This window comes from Paralichthys olivaceus, chromosome 18 (genome assembly GCF_024713975.1).
Source record: "Paralichthys olivaceus isolate ysfri-2021 chromosome 18, ASM2471397v2, whole genome shotgun sequence".
Taxonomy (NCBI): Eukaryota; Metazoa; Chordata; class Actinopteri; order Pleuronectiformes; family Paralichthyidae; genus Paralichthys; species Paralichthys olivaceus.
The window spans coordinates 20,126,097-20,136,967 of record NC_091110.1 but is presented as its reverse complement, the minus strand read 5'-3'; the positions used below and the strand labels follow the sequence as shown (position 1 = coordinate 20,136,967).

General features: G+C 34.8%; 1 protein-coding gene across 1 annotated transcript; it reads right to left on the bottom strand.

Moving 5' to 3' along the window:
- Positions 1 to 7,692: 7,692 nt before the first annotated feature.
- pbdc1 (polysaccharide biosynthesis domain containing 1) lies at positions 7,693 to 10,521 on the bottom strand. The gene is made up of 6 exons (XM_020105070.2): positions 10,114 to 10,521; positions 9,685 to 9,750; positions 9,060 to 9,119; positions 8,802 to 8,942; positions 8,337 to 8,448; positions 7,693 to 8,053 (listed from the first exon to the last, which is right to left on the bottom strand). Exons 1-6 carry the CDS (start codon positions 10,279 to 10,281, stop codon positions 7,956 to 7,958), a joined length of 645 nt encoding a protein of 214 aa, XP_019960629.2. The 5' UTR covers positions 10,282 to 10,521; the 3' UTR covers positions 7,693 to 7,955.
- Positions 10,522 to 10,871: the final 350 nt, after the last annotated feature.

Sequence of the window (10,871 nt, the reverse complement as noted above, 5' to 3'; positions counted from 1 at the left end):
ATGAAAACTTGACAAAAACTTCACAAAAGCTTCCTGAAAAATGTCACGAAAACTTCATGAAAACGTGATAGAAACTTCGTGCACACGTCTCAGCGTGTCCTGAAACATCGAGTGTAATAAGTTGTTGTTTACAGATGTGATGGACGCGACACTTTGTTGAACTTTGTGATTCTTTATTTTTTCCTTTTCAGGCACTGACATTTATTTTGAAATAAAAAACAAGCACTTATAATTGGTACAATATAATTTTACAGTAAATACAAAACAGAAACAGAACTGACGTCACGTATGAACCTGAATATCACATGACAACGTTTCATAAGAATCCACTTGTTCAGAAATGAAGCTCGAAGATCTCGGATACAAACGATGTCATCTTGTGGTGATGATGTCATTTACAGTCTGTGCAGTAGTGATGAAGTAGTGGTGTCCAGGTCCCGCCCATACATGCTCTCGACCAATCGTGAGTCAGTCTCAGCTGTCACTCGTCTCTACTTCATCAGTTTCTGATAGAAACTTACCGAAGATGGTGTTTTCCTCCGTGTAATCTTTCTCACAGTCCAGACGCAGCAGAGTCCCGTAGTTGAAATCTTCGATGAGTCCGTCAAACTGGTTACAGAACGGACGCCACCGCTGCACAGACACAACCGAGTTACTGACCACACAATAAACCACTGACACGCTGTTTCACAGAGCACAGACGTTCAGCCATGACTGTGTTCAGGTGTGTGTGTGTGTGTTTCTGAGTATTTTACACTTTAACCATTAAATCTTTGCAATATTACGACTTCATTCTTGTAAAATTGTTTTTTTCCTCACAATGTTTACGACTGTTTTCTTTTCATATTTTTAAATCGAATAATCAAAACACAAACACTGAGTAGAAATAAAATGTCGAATGATGAATTTAATGATGATCAGAACTAAACTCTACAATAAAAGCTCCGGGTTCATTCTCTGATCTGATCGTGTCTCTGTCGTGTCACCGACCTCTTTGGCTTCGTCAGATTTCAGGTCGTCTGGGTTCAGGAGTTTAATGTCGAGATCTTTGAACGTTTCTCTGAAGGACGAGTAGATTCTTTCATCCAGTTTAGTTAGTTTCAGGTGATTTTGGACGACATATTAACCAATGACTAACTTTTCATGAAAACATCATGAAAACATCATGAAAACTTGACAAAAACTTGACGAAAACGTCACGAAAACGTCACGAAAACTTGATGAAAACTTGACAAAAACTTCATGAAAACTTGACAAAAAAATCATGAAAACTTGACGAAAACTTCAGGAAAACTTCAGGAAAACTTGACAAAAACTTGATGAAAACATCATGAAAACTTGACAACAACTTAACAAAAACTTCATGAAAACTTCAGGAAATCTTCAGGAAAATGTCATGAAAACTTGACAAGAACTTCATGAAAACTTGACGAAAACTTCAGGAAAACTTGATGAAAACATCACGAAAACTTGACAAAAACTTGATGAAAACATCATGAAAAGTTGACAACAACTTAACAAAAACATCATGAAAACTTGACGAAAACTTCAGGAAATCTTCAGGAAAATGTCATGAAAACTTGACAAGAACTTCATGAAAACTTGACGAAAACTTCAGGAAAACTTGATGAAAACATCACGAAAACTTGACAAAAACTTGATGAAAACTTCATGAAAACTTGACAAGAACTTGACAAAAACATCATGGAAACATCACGAAAACTTCAGGAAAACTTCATGAAAACATCATGAAAAGTTGACAACAACTTAACAAAAACATCATGAAAACGTCATGAAAACTTGACAAGAACTTCATGAAAACTTGACGAAAACTTCAGGAAAACTTGATGAAAACTTGACGAAAACTTGACGAAAACTTGACAAAAACTTGACAAAAACGTCACGAAAACTTGATGAAAACGTGATAAAAACTTGATGAAAACTTGACAAAAAAATCATGAAAACTTGACGAAAACTTCAGGAAAACTTGATGAAAAAATCATGAAAACATCAAGAAAACATCATGAAAACTTGACAAAAACATCATGGAAACATCACGAAAACGTCAGGAAAACTTCATGAAAACATCATGAAAAGTTGACAACAACTTAACAAAAACGTCATGAAAACTTGACGAAAACTTCAGGAAAATGTCATGAAAACTTGATGAAAACTTGATGAAAACTTGACGAAAATTTTACAATAAAAATGTCATGAAAACGTCATGAAAACTTGACAAGAACTTCATGAAAACTTCAGGAAAACTTGACGAAAACTTGACAAAAACTTGACAAAAACTTGACAAAAACTTGACGAAAACGTCACGAAAACTTCATGAAAACTTGATGAAAACGTGATAAAAACTTGATGAAAACATCATGAAAACTTGACAAAAAAATCATGAAAACTTCAGGAAATCTTCAGGAAAACGTCATGAAAACTTGACAAGAACTTCATGAAAACTTCATGAAAACTTGATGAAAACGTGATAAAAACTTGATGAAAACATCACGAAAACTTGACAAAAACTTGACAAAAACTTGATGAAAACATCATGAAAACTTGACAAAAACTTGACAAAAATATCATGGAAACATCACGAAAACTTCAGGAAAACTTGATGAAAACATCATGAAAACTTGACAACAACTTAACAAAAACGTCATGAAAACTTGACGAAAACTTCAGGAAATCTTCAGGAAAACGTCATGAAAACTTGATGAAAACATCACGAAAACTTGACAAAAACTTGATGAAAACATCATGAAAACTTGACAAAAACATCACGAAAACTTCAGGAAATCTTCAGGAAAACGTCATGAAAACTTGACAAGAACTTCATGAAAACTTCAGGAAAACTTGATGAAAACATCATGAAAACTTGATGAAAACATCATGAAAACTTGACAAGAACTTCATGAAAACTTGACGAAAACTTCAGGAAAACTTGACGAAAACTTGACAAAAACTTGACGAAAAATTGACAAAAAAGTCACGAAAACTTCATGAAAACTTGATGAAAACGTGATAAAAACTTGATGAAAACATCATGAAAACTTGACAAAAAAATCATGAAAACTTGACGAAAACCTCAGGAAAACTTGACAAATACTTCATTAAAACTTGATGAAAACATCATGAAAACTTGACAACAACTTCATTAAAACATCACGAAAACTTCAGGAAAACTTGATGAAAACATCATGAAAAGTTGACAACAACTTAACAAAAACGTCATGAAAACTTGACGAAAACATCACGAAAACTTGACAAAAACTTGATGAAAACATCATGAAAACTTGACAAAAACATCACGAAAACTTCAGGAAATCTTCAGGAAAACGTCATGAAAACTTGACAAGAACTTCATGAAAACTTCATGAAAACTTGATGAAAACGTGATAAAAACTTGATGAAAACATCACGAAAACTTGACAAAAACTTGATGAAAACATCATGAAAACTTGACAAAAACTTGACAAAAATATCATGGAAACATCACGAAAACTTCAGGAAAACTTGATGAAAACATCATGAAAACTTGACAACAACTTAACAAAAACGTCATGAAAACTTGACGAAAACTTCAGGAAATCTTCAGGAAAACGTCATGAAAACTTGATGAAAACATCACGAAAACTTGACAAAAACTTGATGAAAACATCATGAAAACTTGACAAAAACATCACGAAAACTTCAGGAAATCTTCAGGAAAACGTCATGAAAACTTGACAAGAACTTCATGAAAACTTCAGGAAAACTTGATGAAAACATCATGAAAACTTGATGAAAACATCATGAAAACTTGACAAGAACTTCATGAAAACTTGACGAAAACTTCAGGAAAACTTGACGAAAACTTGACAAAAACTTGACGAAAAATTGACAAAAACGTCACGAAAACTTCATGAAAACTTGATGAAAACGTGATAAAAACTTGATGAAAACATCATGAAAACTTGACAAAAAAATCATGAAAACTTGACGAAAACCTCAGGAAAACTTGACAACAACTTCATTAAAACATCACGAAAACTTCAGGAAAACTTGATGAAAACATCATGAAAAGTTGACAACAACTTAACAAAAACGTCATGAAAACTTGACGAAAACATCACGAAAACTTGACAAAAACTTGATGAAAACATCATGAAAACTTGACAAAAACATCACGAAAACTTCAGGAAATCTTCAGGAAAACGTCATGAAAACTTGACAAGAACTTCATGAAAACTTCATGAAAACTTGATGAAAACGTGATAAAAACTTGATGAAAACATCACGAAAACTTGACAAAAACTTGATGAAAACATCATGAAAACTTGACAAAAACTTGACAAAAATATCATGGAAACATCACGAAAACTTCAGGAAAACTTGATGAAAACATCATGAAAACTTGACAACAACTTAACAAAAACGTCATGAAAACTTGACGAAAACTTCAGGAAATCTTCAGGAAAACGTCATGAAAACTTGATGAAAACATCACGAAAACTTGACAAAAACTTGATGAAAACATCATGAAAACTTGACAAAAACATCACGAAAACTTCAGGAAATCTTCAGGAAAACGTCATGAAAACTTGACAAGAACTTCATGAAAACTTCAGGAAAACTTGATGAAAACATCATGAAAACTTGATGAAAACATCATGAAAACTTGACAAGAACTTCATGAAAACTTCAGGAAAACTTGACGAAAACTTGACAAAAACTTGACGAAAAATTGACAAAAACGTCACGAAAACTTCATGAAAACTTGATGAAAACGTGATAAAAACTTGATGAAAACATCATGAAAACTTGACAAAAAAATCATGAAAACTTGACGAAAACCTCAGGAAAACTTGACAAATACTTCATTAAAACTTGACAACAACTTCATTAAAACATCACGAAAACTTCAGGAAAACTTGATGAAAACATCATGAAAAGTTGACAACAACTTAACAAAAACGTCATGAAAACTTGACGAAAACATCACGAAAACTTGACAAAAACTTGATGAAAACATCATGAAAACTTGACAAAAACATCACGAAAACTTCAGGAAATCTTCAGGAAAACGTCATGAAAACTTGACAAGAACTTCATGAAAACTTCAGGAAAACTTGATGAAAACATCATGAAAACTTGATGAAAACATCATGAAAACTTGACAAGAACTTCATGAAAACTTGACGAAAACTTCAGGAAAACTTGACGAAAACTTGACGAAAAATTGACAAAAACGTCACGAAAACTTCATGAAAACTTGATGAAAACGTGATAAAAACTTGATGAAAACATCATGAAAACTTGACAAAAAAATCATGAAAACTTGACGAAAACCTCAGGAAAACTTGACAAATACTTCATTAAAACTTGATGAAAACATCATGAAAACTTGACAACAACTTCATTAAAACATCACGAAAACTTCAGGAAAACTTGATGAAAACATCATGAAAAGTTGACAACAACTTAACAAAAACGTCATGAAAACTTGACGAAAACATCACGAAAACTTGACAAAAACTTGATGAAAACATCATGAAAACTTGACAAAAACATCACGAAAACTTCAGGAAATCTTCAGGAAAACGTCATGAAAACTTGACAAGAACTTCATGAAAACTTCATGAAAACTTGATGAAAACGTGATAAAAACTTGATGAAAACATCACGAAAACTTGACAAAAACTTGATGAAAACATCATGAAAACTTGACAAAAACTTGACAAAAATATCATGGAAACATCACGAAAACTTCAGGAAAACTTGATGAAAACATCATGAAAACTTGACAACAACTTAACAAAAACGTCATGAAAACTTGACGAAAACTTCAGGAAATCTTCAGGAAAACGTCATGAAAACTTGATGAAAACATCACGAAAACTTGACAAAAACTTGATGAAAACATCATGAAAACTTGACAAAAACATCACGAAAACTTCAGGAAATCTTCAGGAAAACGTCATGAAAACTTGACAAGAACTTCATGAAAACTTCAGGAAAACTTGATGAAAACATCATGAAAACTTGATGAAAACATCATGAAAACTTGACAAAAACTTAACAAAAATATCATGAAAACGTCATGAAAACTTGACAAGAACTTCATGAAAACTTGACGAAAACTTCAGGAAAACTTGACGAAAACTTGACAAAAACTTGACAAAAACTTGACGAAAACTTGACAAAAACGTCATGAAAACTTGATGAAAACGTGATAAAAACTTGATGAAAACATCATGAAAACTTGACAAAAAAATCATGAAAACTTCAGGAAAACTTGACAAAAACTTCATTAAAACTTGATGAAAACATCATGAAAACTTGACAACAACTTGATGAAAACATCATGAAAACTTGACAAAAACTTGACAAAAATATCATGGAAACATCATGAAAACTTCAGGAAAACTTGATGAAAACATCATGAAAAGTTGACAACAACTTGATGAAAACATCATGAAAACTTGACAAAAACGTCATGAAAACTTGACGAAAACTTCAGGAAATCTTCAGGAAAACGTCATGAAAACTTGATGAAAACATCATGAAAACTTGACAAAAACTTGATGAAAACATCATGAAAACTTGACAAAAACTTGACAAAAACATCACGAAAACTTCAGGAAATCTTCAGGAAAACGTCATGAAAACGTCATGAAAACATCATGAAAACTTGACAAAAACTTAACAAAAACATCATGAAAACGTCATGAAAACTTGACAAGAACTTCATGAAAACTTGACGAAAACTTCAGGAAAACTTGACGAAAACTTGACAAAAACTTGAAAAAAACGTCACGAAAACTTCATGAAAACTTGATGAAAACATCATGAAAACTTGACAAAAAAATCATGAAAACTTTACGAAAACCTCAGGAAAACTTGACAAAAACTTCATTAAAACTTGATGAAAACATCATGAAAACTTGACAACAACTTGATGAAAACATCACGAAAACTTGACAAAAACTTGATGAAAACATCATGAAAACTTGACAAAAACTTGACAAAAATATCATGGAAACATCACGAAAACTTCAGGAAAACTTGATGAAAACATCATGAAAAGTTGACAACAACTTAACAAAAACATCATGAAAACTTGACAAAAACATCATGAAAACTTGACAAAAACTTAACAAAAACATCATGAAAACTTCATGAAAACTTGACAAAAACGTCATGAAAACTTGACGAAAACTTCAGGAAAACTTGATGAAAACTTGACGAAAATTTTACAATAAAAATGTCATGAAAACATCATGAAAACTTTACAAAAACATCATGAAAACGTGATAAAAACTTCAGGAAAATTTCAGGAAAACTTGATGAAAACTTGACAAAAATATCATGAAAACGTCATGAAAACTTGACGAAAACGTCATGAAAACTTGACAAAAACTTTCAGGAAAACTTCACAAAAACGTGGTACAAACTTCAGGAGAACATCACAAAAACTTTGTGAAAATGTCACAAAAACTTGATGAAAACTTGAGGAAAAACTTCACAAAAACTTCCTGAAATCTTCACAAAAACTTCCTGAAATCTTAATGAAATGTGATGAAAACTTGACAAAAACTTCACAAAAGCTTCCTGAAAACGTGATAGAAACTTCGTGCACACGTCTCAGCGTGTCCTGAAACATCGAGTGTAATAAGTTGTTGTTTACAGACGTGATGGACGCGACACTTTGTTGAACTTCGTGATTCTTTATTTTTTCCTTTTCAGGCACTGACATTTATTTTGAAATAAAAAACAAGCACTTATAATTGGTACAATATAATTTTACAGTAAATACAAAACACATGTGAAACAGAACTGACGTCACGTATGAACCTGAATATCACATGACAACGTTTCATAAAACTTTTTTAATTTAAATTGAAAAGTGGAATCCTCCGTTTGACGGATCGATCACCGGATCGATTCCTCGTTGGATCTGATTCGTTTCATTAGGAACTCAACTTCGCACATTTCGACTTGAACACGGCGTCGTTACAACCTTCTCTGTTCCGGGCGATTTCCACAGCGAAGAACTGCGCCCTGGTGGCTGGAGGGAGAATCACAAGGACAGATTAACTTTAGTCTCAATGGTTGGAATCAGAATAAGAACGACAGGAAATGAAGATGATGTGAATCCACTTGTGCAGAAATGAAGCTCGAAGATCTCGGATACAAACGATGTCATCTTGTGGTGATGATGTCATTTACAGTCTGTGCAGTAGTGATGAAGTAGTGGTGTCCAGGTCCCGCCCATACATGCTCTCGACCAATCGTGAGTCAGTCTCAGCTGTCACTCGTCTCTACTTCATCAGTTTCTGATAGAAACTTACCGAAGATGGTGTTTTCCTCCGTGTAATCTTTCTCACAGTCCAGACGCAGCAGAGTCCCGTAGTTGAAATCCTCGATGAGTCCGTCAAACTGGTTACAGAACGGACGCCACCGCTGCACAGACACAACCGAGTTACTGACCACACAATAAACCACTGACACGCTGTTTCACAGAGCACAGACGTTCAGCCATGACTGTGTTCATGTGTGTGTGTGTTTCTGAGTATTTTACACTTTAACCATTAAATCTTTGCAACATTACGACTTCATTCTTGTAAAATTGTTTTTTTCCTCACAATGTTTACGACTGTTTTCTTTTCATATTTTTAAATCGAATAATCAAAACACAAACACTGAGTAGAAATAAAATGTCGAATGATGAATTTAATGATGATCAGAACTAAACTCTACAATAAAAGCTCCGGGTTCATTCTCTGATCTGATCGTGTCTCTGTCGTGTCACCGACCTCTTTGGCTTCGTCAGATTTCAGGTCGTCTGGGTTCAGGAGTTTAATGTCGAGATCTTTGAACGTTTCTCTGAAGGACGAGTAGATTCTTTCATCCAGTTTAGTTAGTTTCAGGAACTTTGGATCCACTGATGAAATGAGCTGCAGACAGAAGAGACAGAAGTTTTCTCTTTCTTTTTAAATCATTTCTCTTCATATTGTACATTTCATCACACGTAAAAACAGAAATGTGAAGAACGAGTTAACGGACGATCTTACGTTGAAGTAAACCTCGGCGTGGTTGTACGCCTTCATCGCCCACATGGCCTCGAGCCGCGGCTGAAAAAAAGAAACAGTTTGATATATTCAGACAAAATAAAAGTTCTAGACTCTTTTACAAAGTTCAACAAAGTGCAGAGGAAATCTACGTAACTGGGAGAATATTCAAACTATGAATGTTTGAATTTCAGGACATGAAGCTGATTTGAACAACCGTAAAGGTTCAACTGAAACCATGAGACGTTTTCACACATGAACTGTGTAACATGTTGTGTAGTCATGTTGTGTAGACATGTTGTGTAGTCAGTGTGTGTAGTCAGTGTGTGTGCAGCAGCAGATTGTCGACTTGTTCACAACAACAGGAACATGTGGGGACATTCAGGCGAGGGGAGATCCAGAACATGTCCAGAGACACTGACTCAGACATTAGTTCTCACACAGAGAACCTGCAGAACATGTGAGGAACATGTGAGGAACACGTCAGAGCTTCAGCTCAGGTCTGAAAGTCTCCTATCAGCTTTTGATCCATGACGTGTTGAACTCGTCATGTATGATGTTCACTGCTTCTCGTGTGATTCACTGTTCAAAAGTCAAAGGAAAACTGAAAAATACAAACATAACTTACGTCATTTCCGTAAGCGTCCGCAGGAAGAGACAGAGCGTGAGCTACAGCTGTGGCTCCCTCCACCCCCTGTGAACACACACACACACACACACACACACACCTTGTCACATGTGTCACCTGATAAACATGTTAAACACATGAATACAGACATGTTGTCTTGACATGACGAGACACGTGAACATGTGTGTTGTAACGAACACACGTGGTGTCAGATGTTATTCACAGCTCAGTTTCTACACGTGTGTTCCTCTCGGCTAACTAGCATTAGCACCGGTGAGCTAACTCTCCGGCCTCGTTAAACGGTTCGTGTTCGGTTTGGTTCTTTGTTTTTCGCTCAGACCAGTTTCACAGACTCAGCCTCAACACGTGACTCGTCGAACAGGTGAAGGAACAACACGTGGACGGAGCAGTTTGAGTTTGAATCCTCACCAGAGAGGACAGGACCTCATCGGACGCCATTTTCCTCACACAGAGATCATCAGAGTCAAGATGGAGCGCCGCCGCTGTGTGACGCATGCGCTCTGACGCCCTGCATGTTAAATTCGCCACGTGTAGCATCATGCTAGCTGCTAAACACACGCAGCTCTCCATAAACATTAGTTTGTATATATTTCATCATTTATATAAATGTTTGAACTATTTCTATATTTTAACATCGAACTTGAGTTGATTTCATTTCCTTTAACCTTTTATAAAACCAGCAGAGTCTGATCTGACCCGATGCTTCACGTGAAGCGAGTCACCATCTTGTTTTTAAAAAGCTCTCCGTGCTCTTTGACGCCGCTGTGACGTCACGTATTTAAAGGGCCAGCGTCAGAAAAGAACATTTGTAATTGAACCAAATTAAAATTCAGATGATTTGAGTCTTTAACAAACACAGGATTGTTTTAATGGTCATTTTAAAAAAGTGGGTGGTCACCTGAACAGTAACGTGTTGTTTGTTTGCACGGCTCGTTTTTGTTTTTCCTTTATTTAAACATTATTTATTCTAAAGTCTGAATAACCAGCGTTAATGTTGAAAATAGATTTTTAAATTTCCATCAATTAAAGAAACATCCACATGTGATTGCAGCTGCATCGTGTACAGAGAGGAGTGTCCACTGGGATCAGGGTGACGTGATGACATCACTAAAATCACAAGGAATCAAAAAGGAGGAAATACAACAAACATGATGATGAACTGTTTA